General features: G+C 49.9%; 1 protein-coding gene across 1 annotated transcript; it reads right to left on the bottom strand.

The window, feature by feature from the left end:
* Nucleotides 1-401: 401 nt before the first annotated feature.
* Nucleotides 402-12,303, bottom strand: afap1 (actin filament associated protein 1; the record flags this gene model as incomplete). Its single annotated transcript, XM_079372914.1, has 11 exons — nt 402-531; nt 2,314-2,553; nt 3,149-3,263; nt 3,398-3,543; nt 3,639-3,850; nt 4,619-4,771; nt 7,561-7,636; nt 8,372-8,458; nt 11,045-11,224; nt 11,316-11,524; nt 12,169-12,303. Coding segments are annotated over 11 exons (1,683 nt in total), but the record flags the coding sequence as incomplete, so codon positions are not given.
* Between the last annotated feature and the right edge of the window lie 2,549 nt (nt 12,304-14,852).

The raw sequence follows: 14,852 nt of genomic DNA, 5'->3' as shown, positions 1-14,852 counted from the left end.
TGTGTGTGTGTGTGTGTGTGTTGCATTAAGAAGAATCTCTCATAAAAACCACTGCTGACATTTTCAAATGGTTTGAAATATGAGCTTTGTGTCACTTTCTCTGAATCCAGCATGGCACATTTTTCCATTCCGACATCTGGAGGAGTGACAGCGCTCCTCGTTCACACATTAGGCAAAAAAAAAAAAAAAAAACCACCACAAGGATTAGAGCGACCACGCTCCTGCCTCTCCCCCACTCTGTCTCGACGCTGGCAGGAGCTGCTCCAGTCTGACCCACATGCGTCACACGTTTGGTTCTGAGGGGTTAAAGTTATTTGCCTCTTCTTAGACCTCACACACTCGCCGGGAGGAGGTGAGGGTGAACGACCACGCGCCACACACCGTTTCATGTTGCTACTTACTCGAGTTGTTGCGTTTGAGCGAAGCCGTCCCGTTCACGCCGTTGAGCCCGTTGGTTTTGGTCTGGTTCTTTTGATCGGCCTTCTGTTTGGAAGTGATCCCGTTGGTGGCTGCTCCTTTTTTTCCCTTCAGCTGATTGGACGACAAATGAGAGGAGAAAGACTTTTCACGTCGTGATCATCAGAGCCCAAATCCCTCATCAAAATCAACCACACACACACACACACACACACACACACACACACACCTCCCCTAACTGTCCCCGCTCTCTCAGGTACCTCCTGTATTTAAAAGTAACGTTCAGACTCCACGTCTTGTATGCAATGATTTTTATCACCACTAGATGGCAGCAGAAGACACTCGATCGTGACATCTGAAAAAGAGAGAGGTCGACTCTCATGTACACCTCCACGTTTAAAATGAAACTTCTTAGAGTTGTGTGGATCTTTGTGGTCTTGTAGGCGATGTTAACACACACCCCCCCCCCCCCCCCCCACACACACACACACTGCACTCGCACATCAAAAGGTTGGCAGGGAGGAGGCGGAGCATGTGGTGACTTAAGTGGCCATGAAGGCAGGGTGGCTTAGAGAGGGCGGGGTTTAAGCATAAATCACACGCACAGCTGATTGGTAGAGGAGGGGAAGGACACACACACACACACACACACACACACACACACACACACACACACACACACACACACACACACACACACACACACACACACACACACACACACACACACACACACACACACACACACACACACGATAAAGGAACTACAGCTGGTTTAAGCACAAGATATCGTTTCCTCTTTTACTACTAAATTAGCGCCCGGGTCTGCCTGCTTCTTGTTCCCCCATGAGGAGAGAGCGTTTGCAGCAGCAGGTGGTCGCTGTCATCGTGCAGAGCGTTTCTCCGACCCTCACCCTCCTCCCTCCGTGTCTAATCGGAGCCGCGATAAACGACGTACATTGAGTCAGAACAACACGTGTGAGGATCATGAAGAGAAGGTAACAATGACAGGAAGTGACAGCATCAAATTCTAAATCTAGGATGAGTCTGTGTTTTATTTTGAAGGCAGGGTCAGGGTTAAGATTGTATTTTATTTTGAAGGCAGGGTCAGGGTTAAGAATTCCCTCCGAGTGTTCGAGGTGAAGCACATGTCGAGTGTTTCCAAAAAAGACTCGGTCATGGTGATCATCGAGTTACTCTAAATCCACAACGGAGGGATTCACAGGCCGATGGGAACAAGACGGAGGTAAGCAAACGGGCGTCCAACATCAACACCTCATCTGGTGAGGGAAAAGTGTGCTCCTCCAGGAACAATAAAAACAACACACTCCTCCCTTTTTTCCTTCAGCACTCGGACTTTCACTTGTTCACGGCTAACTGGAAACACGACGCCCCACTTCATGACACAGGATGACGGAAACATTCCCTCTCTCCTTTTCACAACAGTTTAAAAGCCTGCGTGTGACGTCAGCGACAAACCAATGGGAGTTGTTGTGTTAGCTTGCGAACGTTAGCGTGTTAATGTTAGCTTGCGAACGTTAGCGTGCTAATGTTAGCGTGCTAATGTTAGCGTGCTAATGTTAGCGCTCTTTAGTTAACTCGTAGCTTCAACTGACAGAACAAGCGTGATCTTAAAAACTGTTTATCAGAATAATTAGTGGTCCTCAAACAGCTTTTATACACAAGGGGGAGGAGCCGGCTGTGGCGTCCATGTAAACACAGCTCTGACAACAACACAGCCAGCAGGACTCCAGCTTCAGTCAGGACTCACACACACATTTAAACAGGAGAGACTGGATCTCTGCCCAGTATAAATGTTGAAATGATTATCCTACTGAACGTTTAGCTGTAAGAAGAGAAAAGGGGAACAGAGTAAAGACAAAGAGTGTTAGTCACCTGAGGCGTGTCTTTAGCTTTAGCATCAGCAGCGAGGAACTTAGAGGAGACTTTAGAGACAGGGCGTTTAGAGGCGGGGCTTTTATAGAGAGCGGCAGAGGGAGTGGAAAGCTTTGCAGGGAGTCGGGATGCCAGTTTGGGCGAGGGCATGTTCTCATAGAGGTCAGTGTTCTCATAGAGCAGCTCCTTTTTCAGCTGGCGCCCCCCCGTGCTGGGACTGGAGTACTGCACGTCTGGGTCCTTGTGTTAGAGAGCGAGCCGGCGTGCATTAAAGCAAGCAGAAAAGAGAGAGAGTTGAAATGTTCCAGGAAGTAAAGATCAGAAGTGAAGAAGAGGTGAATGACAGAGGTTTAGGGTTAGTAACAGTTAATAAATTATGCATCATATTATTAGATATCACTTTGAGGAGGGAGACGTTAAAGGTGACTTATTATGAAAAATCCTCTAACTCTAGTCTGTCTCCTAACCCTACAATGATGAGAAAAGTCCATCCTCTCCGTCTTCTGCCTGCTCCACTTTTCAGAACATGTGTGCTCAAACAGGCCGTTTGGAGATTTACCCTTCATGACATCACAAAGGGCAGTAGCCCCTCCCCCAGGTGGGTGACACTCCCACAGCTAGGTGTTTGTTCTGCCCTCTGAGTCTGCCTTCTCACCGTAAACAATAGGACATGGAGCCAGAAAGCAGCGAGTACACCCGAGCCCTTCCAGAGAGGGGGCGTGGTCAGACACAGCTCATTTACATATTTAAAGCTACAGACACAGAAACGGCCTGTTCTGAGCAGGGCTGAAATAGAGGGGTTTATAGACAGGATCAGATACAGGCACGTCCTTACCATGCCGTTGATGGGCACATCATCGTAGTGCAGAGCCATACCGGAGGGGCAGGCGTAGCCATTGACTGGGTTGTCCAGGTACGGGTTAGGAGAGACCGCTCGCTTGCTGGTGAAACTGGCACGAGTAATAAACCAACAACACGATCAGATACACTGAGCATGAATCAGCTACTGCAGTAAAGGATCTTAGGTCGTACTGCTGCTGTATCTGTGTTTTTTATCACTGGAGGAAATGTCTGAGTCCCTCACCAGAAGGACTGCTTTGCGAGCTGGATGACGTTGGCGGTGGTCTCGACGTCGATGTAGTCGTAGTGCAGGGTGGCCGGGTCGGTGGTGGAGCCAGTCTCAGCCAATAAGACCCCCAACCAGCGACCCATCATCTCAGAGGAGGACGCCTTGAGGACGAAGGACAGGGTTAAAGACTGAAGAGGTCAACGGGAGTGGCGATTGCGTCTATTTGATGACCTTTAGGGGCACCACCTAAGCTCACCTCCAGCACAGCGACCTCCTGGCCGTTACGAAGCAGACGGAAGGCAAAAGGGTGTTTGTGGTCGAGTCCCGGGCTGACCTCGCAGCCTCGGAGGGGCAGCGAGGCGATGTGGCTCTTCAGGTCGTCCCGGTCCTTGTGAAGGAGGAGCTGGTTGTCTTTGAGGCGGCACCAGCGCTCCCTCCAACGGTTATTGGACAACACGTTCAGGTAGCCTGTCAATCAAACCGTTCAGTGAAATAAAGTCAGGACGTCGACGTGTGTAACAACAAAGAGCGTTTCTGTCAAGGAAACAAGAAAACCTAAAATCTAATTCAAGAGATTTTAATATTTTTTCTTTCTGAACTTTTTTCATCGAGTTTTACGATCCTGAATTTTTCGCATTAAAACTCCAAACCAGACACGACGAGGAAATGAAATCCTGTTCTTAGACCGTTTGGACTACAAGCACAGTCATGTGCCATTGGGCAGCACTCATGGGTTATTACAGGCTGGGAACAGTGAATTGAACGGTGCATTCAAGTTCATCTGGAGAAAAACGATTTTCGAGTTGTAAGCAGCGCATGAACGCCTGGAAAAAGAATCAGGCGCCCGACTGGCCGACTTGACGTCAGAATCGTTATCACAAGACCTGAACATACTTTTTATTGATTCCAGTGTTGCACATCAACTTTTAGCTCGAATGTCACAACGCATTCTTTGCATCTTCTTCGAGACATCAACGCTGTTTTCTTTTTTTTACTGTTGTCGCATCATTCAGACTTTCCGAGCTGAAACCACGTGAACACACTGAAGTCGGAACGACTCGGAAACTTGGACCGCCCGAGCTGCACCTGAACGCAGCAGACAGTCTTAACTGACCGAAGTACATGTGCATTAAAAAGGTCAGAGTGTGGACGCCATGTTGGAAACAGGTTCCCTGTGTGTTAAACATTTAAACAAACGTTGAGCAGAAAACTGAAGACAGGCGTCTTCGTCCTCACCGCACGTGGGGACGTCTTCTTCGGCCGACGACGTCTGCTCATCCGTGGACGGCTTCTTCTTCCCCAGCCCGATGATTTTGGTGATCTTCTTCCCGGCTCCCTTCCCCACCGTCCCGCTCTTCTGCTCCGACTTTGAGTTCTTTTTTCCTTTTCCTGAAAGAGACGGACACGAACGCAGCTGTTTCTAATATTCAGACTTTAATCAAAGGCCTCCTGCAGACTCGGCGCTCTGGTGTCGTTATCCAAACATTCATTTCTGTGGATTCAGTCATGTTTGGATGCAGCATTAGACTCAGATCTGTTCCTCCGGGTTTAAAGAGACCCTTGTGGGTTTGAAATCTCTTTGTTTGTGACTTAGTGTTGGTTTGCAATCCCAGCATGCCCCACTGGTCTGAGTGGGACGATTTCAGTTTGGCCTAGTTTTCAAGCAAAGACAGAGACAGAGGAATGACTCTGCACATTCTGCTGGAAGCGAGGATAAAGCAGAGTAAGCCGAGTCTTCAGAGTCGGTCTAAATGAGGAGAGGAGCTTCTGCTTGGCTCCCTTTTTTAAGTCGTTGCGGTCTGCGGCGTGGTGAAATGTGTCCCGTTTGAAAGAGAGCGAAAAGAAAGAAAAAAAAAAAAAAGAGGAAAATAGTTTTGGTCATTTTCGACTCGACTGTGAAGGCAGACGCAGAGATGAGACGGGGAAAGAAGGGAAAATGAAGAATTCCCCTTCTCTGATGTCATCATGCTGAGACGCTAACGGCTAACGTCTGCAGAAACACACACACACACACTCCACCTAGCACCTGAAAGCTAACAAACAGTTTGTTAGCTAACATGCTAATTCAGTTTTCCCCCCACGCTGAATGTTGTCTGCTTCAATCTCTACACACACACACACACACACACACACACACACACACACACACACACACACACACACACACACACACACACACACACACACACACACACACACACACACACACACACACACACACACACACACACACACACACACACACACACACACACACACACACACACACACACACACACACACACAGGAAGAAAGGAAACAGTCGGAAAAAGAGGATGAAGAGGAGGAAATAGATTTACGATCTTTTAGTGATTGTTTGGATTGAGAGCCCCCTGCTGGTCAGATCTACATTCTGCAAGTTAAAGACGACCTGATCTCCTCTGGCAGGTCGGTGCGCACTCTTTAACCCAGAAAAAGCTTCAATCCTTCATCATATCTGAACGGATGAGTCTCCTCACACATGAGCTTAAGCTCCAAGGCGTCAACATTTCTTATGCAGCCAGCCTCAAGTGGCCACTCGAGGAACTACAGGACACTGCACTTATGCATGGCCTTCAGTTCTTCACACTCGAGGATCAACGCTTGATGTCGTCTCGTCTGAGCAGATTTATTCCTCCTTTCTCCACAGTTTGACGGCAAAGACACATAAACATGAATTACACAACCGAGCGCATGAATCACCGCCCGCTGCTCGATCCGACGACGGCTGGAGATCTGTTGGAAAAATTTAACCAATCTTTAAGAGGCACAGAAATAAAAGGACGAGTGTTACATTTTGGGAGAGCCAAATAACTGAGCTGACGTGAAATGAAAAGTGTCTCCTCTGAGAGCTGTGCCTGCTGAGCAAACAAACGGTGACGAATCAGAGACGGTCTCACACAAATCTGTGTTTTGGCGCCTGGTTTATTCTCAGTGTAAGATTTATGTTACATAAATCTAAATGCTCATTCGTCATGCTTCACACATTCTTATTTAAGGTCGACCTTTTCTGAGCTCGCAGAGATTCATGAGACAGATTCATGGGGAGTCTTAATATCAGGATTTAGCAACAGGGCGAAGTTAGGAATAATGTGTTCATTTCAGAAAAAACAATATTGATGCAGTCTGAGCGCCCAGCAGTGTGTAGCTCCTCCCCCTAGTGTTTAAAATGTGTACTGCAGTCTAAATTCTAATCATCACAGAGATCCTCCTCCCACACAGGTCAGCATGTAGCTTCAGTGTTTAGCCAGCTCTGCATGTGGTGGACACTGTAGCTTCAGTGTTTAGCCAGCTCTTCATGTAGAGACACTGTAGCTTCAGTGTTTAGCCAGCTCTGCATGTGATGGACACTGTAGCTTCAGTGTTTAGCCAGCTCTGCATGTGGTGGACACTGTAGCTTCAGTGTTTAGGCAGCTCTGCATGTGGTGGACACTGTAGCTTCAGTGTTTAGCCAGCTCTGCATGTGGTGGACACTGTAGCTTCAGTGTTTAGCCAGCTCTGCATGTGGTGGACACTATAGCTTCAGTGTTTAGCCAGCTCTGCATGTGGTGGACACTGTAGCTTCAGTGTTTAGCCAGCTCTGCATGTGGTGGACACTGTAGCTTCAGTGTTTAGCCAGCTCTGCATGTGGTGCACACTGTAGCTTCAGTGTTTAGCCAGCTCCATGGGTCTGTAAAGCTTTCTGCGTTCTAACCTCTCTCCATGTTTCATCTCCAACACTGATCCTAGTTTGAGCAGCTTTCTGCTGCTGGAGCTTATTAGAAACATGCAGAGGCTTTTTAGCTCGGGTACAATCACTTCTATCTGAAGCAGTTCCACTGCCCGCTTCCATCGCTGCAACACCTGTTCACCTGATAACTGCTCTCATATCTGGCAAACCCAGGGGCGTCCAAAACGGCCTTCAAAGCCCCGCCTACCTTCTCTGGTCCAATCAGATCCAGAGCATTCAGGAGCAGAATCTAAAGTTAGAAGGAGGACATACTGGCTGCTGCATTGTTGTCAGAGAAGCTTCAACACAGCAGGTTTCCTTCATGTTACATCTTTAACTCTGTTTACGAGCCTCTGAGGCTGCAGCTTGATTATGAGGAGAAGAATATAAACACAGACGTCAAACATTATTATTATTATTTATTGGATCAAAGCTCCCCATGTGTTCTCACCTTGGTCCTTGCTGTCGCTGTGTCCGTTCTCATGAGCCACCTCGCCGTCTGAGCTCGGTCTGTCGCACGACGCCTTCTGACAGACGCACACACACACACACACACAAACAAACAAACAAACAAACAAACAAACACACACACAGGGAAGAGTGAATAAACTGTGCCTTAATGAAAAGTGACACTGGCATTAATGCGCCGCCGTCTCATGACATCGTTCACAGTGAAAACACACACGAGCATCTGCAGCTTGTTACGGATGAATAATTAGAGCGGCGTGTGTTTGCTGTGCCAGGTTGGAAGCTGTTTGTTGTTAAAGAGGCTCTGATGGTGCTCATTTTCCACCACACACACACACACACACACACACACACACACACACACACACACACACACACACACACACACACACACACACACACACACACACACACACACACACACACACACACACACACACACACACACACACACACACACACACACAGGGTACGGTATCTTTCCAGCGTTTCCAAATGAAACTCAACAAGGTGGTGTTTCCCTCGTGTGCCAGATGGAACAAAGTGTTTGTTTTTGGCAAACAGCTTTCGTGACCCGGAGTGATCGCGTTCGAACACGCCAAGAAACGACGCCCCGATGGAGTAGATGTGCGTTTGTGAGTACTGGCGTTTTCAGAACAAACAGTTCGGGTGACCTCTTGAAGAGGAAGTGTACACGAGGAAGCTCCTCTGAGAACCACACAGCATGGAGGCATCCATCTGTGTGTGTGTGTGTGTGTGTGTGTGTGTGTGTGTGTGTGTGTGTGTGTGTTTACCTTTTCCAGTTCGGGTTTGTGCACCGGCGATCCCGATCCAGCTCCATCGAAGTCAACGCACCCATTGACACACACCTCTCTCATCACCTGGAACACATGAGGAGACATGACGTTTGGCTAACGAAGCTAACGAGGCTAACGAAGCTAACGAGGCTAACGTGGCGGCTCACAGGTGGAAACATTTTCATTAAGCAGCTCATGACTCGGCGCACGTGTCACGTGAACTCTCACGTCCCATCACGCCACCGGGCGACGCAGCCGGGACGTCAGGAGGCCGTGCGGCCGACGGAGAGCGTTCATGCATGCGTCTGCTACACACATTAGACACCGCAGGGTTTTACTACGTCCTTATGCAATAAGGCCAAGAAGACGGGGAGGAATGAGATCTGCAGGGTTCTGCACGGGGCGCCAGTGTGCATTACCGTGACCTCGCTGGACTTCAGAGCTGGCAGCCGTAAGACGGGCGTGTGTAGATGAGCGGTGGGCAGCGGGAAATGAGATTTCAGTCAAACTGCTTTGTGTGCAAAACAGCTAATACACACACACACACACACACACACACACACACTCTCCCCTCATCCTCTCCACAAGTATTCTGTACCCTCGCTGGTCGTGCAGAACTCCTCGGCTCTCTGGGTTTGGCTCGGTGGGATCATAATTGGGAGAATGACAGACTGTGGCTCCACGGGTTTGGCTCCGACGGCGGGCTCAGGGGCCGGAGAACGGGACAGACGGCAACATCACGTCTACGCTTTCACTGCTGCCAGAGCCGGGATGCTACGTCAGGCTGATGAAGTGTGGCAAATCGAACTGGAGAAGGTGGTGGGAATGGATTTCACTCCATGTAATATTCAATTAAAAAAGGATCGACGAGTGCGGCGCCTGAGAACGCCACATTTCTCCGTTTGGTTTTGTTCTGTTAAAAGTCGGTTAAAGAGTTCAAACGCTTATTTCTACATAATCTTTAAAGTACGGTACTTGTACGACTCGCCCGAGCTGCTCATGGCGTCCGAGTCTGAGAGGGAGGTGAAGAGTATGAAACTCTGATCCTGTTTTAAAGGAAACGTGTGTCAGAGGCCAAACGGCGCTCAAACCGTCCCCGTGACACAAACAGGAGACAGCGAGACAAAGAGACGCAGCAGCAGGCGAGAGGACGACATGTGTTTCCCATAAACGGGTCGTTAGCAGACGCCGTCTGGGAGAGTCATCACTGGCGCTCTTCAGGTACTCTCCCAGCCTCTCTCTTCACACTTCCTGTCTCCAAGAATCCGCTGAGCTCACGACTCCACGCCGTCACAGAGAGGGACGACGTCGCCGATTCCACCAGGGCGGGAAACGTTGGGACAGATTGCGGGCGGGCGATCGCAGCGTGCTCCATGGGAAATGGAGCGGAGCGCGGCGTGTGCCACGGACACACGAGTGCTGACGGGCCGCGGCGTGAGCGTTGACTTGGTGAAGACAAACGACCACGAGAAAGTTCAGAAAACATGATCGAGCAAATCTGACTCTGCGGGCGCTGTTAGCGTGTGCGTTTAACTGTTGCCATGACGACGACGGGCCGTGGCTAAACGGCTACAGTGGAGAGGCTCATTCATGAATGCTCAGGTTTGAAAGGAGGGCGAGAGCGGCGGTTTGTGATGACCGGGCGGTTTGTGTATTTTCATGGATCTGGTCTACGATGAACCCTGAGAGGTTAGCGGCCTCCACCGATCAATAAACAACGTCCAATCACCAGCAGGAAGGGATCGAGACTAACGTACAAACTGTTTGGATCTCCGCGTCCTGACGGACACGAGCGTGAAAAGAACAGGAAGTAAACATTTGTCCGTCTGTTGGGAAACAACGAGCTGGAACTTTCCGTTTGCTAAGTTACATAAAGACTCTTCAGCAGCAGAGGTCTTAAAATAGCTCACAATACTGTACATAACCGGGAGGGAACAAAGAGGGGAGCAGAGGTGAGGGGGGGGGGGAGGGGGGGACCAGATGAGACCCGTCCTCCCTCTGGAGACTGAAACAGAAAACATCCAGAGGTGCTGGCTGCGACCTCACAGCGGGGGCGAGACGCAGAGAAGTCTCCGAGTGTTTTTGATGTCGGAGGGGCCGGTTTGTTTTTCAGACGCAGAGATCAGAGAGGGAAAGAGAAGACGAGGAGGAGGAGGAGGAGGAGGAGGAGGAGGAGGAGGAGGAGGAGGAGGGGGGGGGGAGGAGGAGGAGGAGGGGGGGGGACAGGGCGAGCTGGATCAGAGTGAAAGCAGCAGAACACAATCACAGGATGAGAGCCGACCTGCAGACCCTGACCCTTCACCTCCGTATGACCTTTGACCCAACACGAGCTTCTGCTGTCGTTAGAACGAGCCACATGAGACAGACCGACCCGAGGGAACGTTTTAGGGGGCAGATCTAAATCCAGACCCTGGTGGATTTGGTGAAAACGTCTAAATTCAAAATATTTCCCATAGCATGAGAGAGAGAGAGAGAGAGAGACACACACACACACACACACACACACACACACACACACACACACACACACACACACACACACACACACACACACACACACACACACACACACACACACACACACACACACACACACACACACACACACACACACACACACACACACACACACACACACACACACACACACACACACACACACACACACACCTTGAGCCACTCCTCGGCCTGCTCTTTGCTCTGCACGGCCAGAACCAGAGCGTCTGCCCCCTGGTGGACGATCTTCAGCTCGTGCTTCTTCTTCTTGCCGTCTTTGGGGATGTGAGTGATGCTGCAGCCTGATAGGCTCAGCTCCATCTGAGGGGTGTGGTCTTTGGACGACTTGTAGCACTGGAAGGAAGGGGGAGAAAAGAGGAGCGCTTCAAGCAGCTGTGAGGACACATGAAGAGGACGCACGCACGCACACGTCTCCAGCTCTCACCAGCAGCTTGTTGTCTTTGATGACGCACAGCAGCTTGGTCCACTGGCCGAAGCGTTTCTTGCGCAGCAGGAAGGCACAGATCCGAGCGTCCTTCACCAGGTCCATGGACGCCTCCTCAGACGGCCACTGACGCATCTTCTGTCCCTTCCCGTCCTCCTCTTCCTCATCGTACGACTCGTACGAGCTGCTCATGGCGTCCGAGTCGTAGTCTGACAGGGAGGGGAAGAGAGCGGTTTACTTTTTTACCACCATGAACATCTCACATGTCTCACATCTGACTCTATGTTTTAAAGGTCGCAGGAGCTGACGAGGTAAACAGACGAAGGTGAATTCGGAGATGATTTGAAAATTAAATCTGGATATCTGACAATCAAGTTTGGAACATATTGCATCTGTACCAAGCAAGTTGTGGAGAGTTTTAAAATTCTACGTATGGTCGAGGAAATAACCAAAAATCAAAACTATTATTTCAGCTGCTGTCTCTTTAAGACCCCCCGCCCCGCCCTCGTGCCCACTCTCCTCTGATTGGCCGTTCAGTGGGCAGAACGCTGCAGGGCTGCCAGTGGAGGGCTCGTCTCCATAGCGCGGAGGAGAGAGTCTGTGTGAGAGGTTTGATTGGCCCACAGAGAGGCTTGAAGCCGTCTGCTGAGATTCTTGTTTTTTTAAATCGAGGAACTATCACGTGATTTGCAGAAGAAGCTGTTTAGCGCCCCCTGCAGACTCGTCCTGGGATTACTCCAGCAGAAACTTTGGCCCACGTTCAGTTTCACATTTTCACATTTTGTTTAATACAACCTGCTGCATGAAAAGCAAAACAAGCCCCAGTGTGAGTCACGGCTCAGGCGTCACTTACTGGAGGTGATGTACTCAGGAGCCTTCCCAGGACTCAGAGGAACGGCCTCCTCGTAGTAGCCTTCTGGTAGAGACGAGCTGGGCAGAGGGGGGGGGCCGCTGTTGGGAGGCTGCAGAGAAAGAGAGCACAGTGAACCTGGAGCATCATCTCACCTGACATGCCGAAACCAGGTCAGTGCTTTCACCAGACACCGTTTAAAGAGCATCAAATATTCACGCTGAGAAGGTCTGCAGACTCCCCCCCCCCCCCCCGTCTTCTGGAAAGCCCCTCGCGTTCCCTTTTATTCCATTCTTTGGTGGCAGCGTTCGATTTTCCGGGCTGGTTATTAGCGAGAGGAGAAAAAAAAACTCCACACGACTGTTATGAAGCTCAAATGTGCCACGGTCCGTCGCTTTCTGCTGACCCAGTGAGGCGTCGCAGCCGCACTGATGTCAGCATCCGTTGCTATGGAGACGTGGAACACTCATATAAGAAAAATAAAATAAAAAAAGTTTGGCTGATGTGCTGTAAACGGGGCCGACTCCTTCAGAAGTGTGTGTGTGTGTGTGTGTGTGTGTGTGTGTGTGTGTGTGTCAGGGGGCAGTCCGACATTGAAGATGGAGCACTTCGAGGTCGTTCACTGATTGGACTGTCTTGGCGAGCTCGAGTCGAGGTGTCGAGCGTGCAGCTGATATTATTTTTGATGTGCTGCAGACATAAACACGGACGTTTCTCGCCCGTCACCCGTTTCTTGTGAGTCCCAGTGAAAACAGTAAATCATGAAGTTACACAGAGGCGTCACTCTGACTCACCGCAGGGACGAGGAAGAGAAACTCTGAGTGTCTTAAAACATCATGATGCAGATCTGTAAAAAGCTGTTCCACTAAAGCCTGCTGACGCGTGATTGGTCAATACAACCTCAATACAAATGCACCACAAACAGAAACAGGAGCTTTAAGTGAAACCAGTGTGAGCAGCCTCACTGCAGGACGATCGAAGGCTCTCTCTCTCTCTCTCTGGACTTAAAGATGGACTCTCCTTCCCTCCCTCCTGATCCCTCCTGCCTGCTCATGCCTCCTCACGTCGGGCCTGGAGCTGAAACCTTATCTCTTCTCCTCAGAGGGAAGCAGCGGTTCTGTGAACTCATTTTTTGGCAGAGAGAAAAACGCTGCCCTGCTAAACCCCCGGCTCCACCAAAGCTCCCCTCCCCGCTCGAGCCCTGAAACCTGAAAGTAATCAAATCCTTGAGAGAGGAAGAGCGAAGGAAGCGAAGAGAGCGAGAGCACTCAAGAAACAAGAAGTCACAGTATCAGATTTGAGAGGTGGATGTGAAAGTTTGTGTTGTTGTCTCGAGGTCTGCAGCTTCACATCCTGACGACTTCCTGCCCAGGATTTTTAAGCATTAGTAATCATGCAGGAGGCCGATTGTTTGGCTCTGCATTTCTCCCCGAGTGCAGCAGAATACATCACAGAGAATGTGATCCCACCGCTCTGCTATTCCATGACTCAATGCTAACGTGCAGCGGGGCGATGACAGAGTGTTTGCATGCTCCAACCTTCCCTCTGCTTTCCTCCCCTCAGACGACATCTGAAGGTCCATCGGGCCGCGGCGTGCTGACGCTAACACAGCCAACGCACGACAGTTCATCATCAGCGTCACAGAGAACCCAAAACATCGGATCCCTTTTAGATGAGATCAGATCAGATGGACGGTTGGACGTTATTCAGAACAGAACTGGGAGTGTCCTCACATTTCAAATCAGCTTAAGAGCTTTTATCTCACATGTCCTCAGCGTGACTGTCCGCCACGTGTCCCCGCCGTCTGTGGCGAGGACGCAAATGGCAGCATGCGTGTAAACAGTGGGGTCTGTGTGAACAGTCAGGCAGCAAGCTAATGGACAAGCTAACTCAAAGACAGACAATGAGGTAAATGTAAGTGGGAGTAATCCCAGGACGAGTCTGCAGAGACTTATGAACTGTTTTCTGCACCAGGACACCAAGATGAATTCCTTGAATGACTCAGAGGGCATTAAATGGCTTGTTCTGAAAATCACGAGATAGTTCTCCGATACAGAACCAAAAAGTTCAGCAGACGACTTCAAGCCTCTGCGTGAGCCGGTGAAACCTCAAACACAGACTCCATTCTCCCCTGGCAGCCCTGCAGCGTTCTGCCTCCATGAAGGCTTCCATAGAGAGAGCTGGCCAATCGGAAGAGAGAGGGCACGTGGGGGAGCTGAATCTAACGTTTTCAGGCAGAGGTGGATTTTACTGAGGTCTAAAGAGCTGCTCTAAAGGTTTCACAGGCCGACGACGTGAAAGGAGAACACGAGGGATCTTTAAGGAGGTTGCACCCGTTTACTAAATCAAAGGCAGAATGTTTCAGATACCTATCGATGACTTTCACAGTGAAGGGAACTCCCACGTGAAGCAGCTGGATTCAGAGTCTGGAGGACCCTGTTGGTGTCGTGGTCTAAGTGCTGTTCCTCCCCTGACACAAATACATGTTCCTGCACGGCTACATCTACGAGAACAGCCGTACACACGCGGGTCATGTGCATGGATGCATATCTGAAATGTCAGAATTCCACAGTCATAATGTGTAGTTTGGTTGTGGTGAAGGAGTCCTGACCTTGGTTTGGATACTTTGAGTGGGAGGACTGTCTGCCTCTCTCTGGAACTGGCCTGAAACTCACATCCAAACATTT

The sequence above is a fragment of the Symphodus melops genome (assembly GCF_947650265.1).
Source record: "Symphodus melops genome assembly, contig: scaffold_405, whole genome shotgun sequence".
Lineage (NCBI taxonomy): Eukaryota > Metazoa > Chordata > Actinopteri > Labriformes > Labridae > Symphodus > Symphodus melops.
This window is presented reverse-complemented; position numbering and strand designations above follow the sequence as displayed.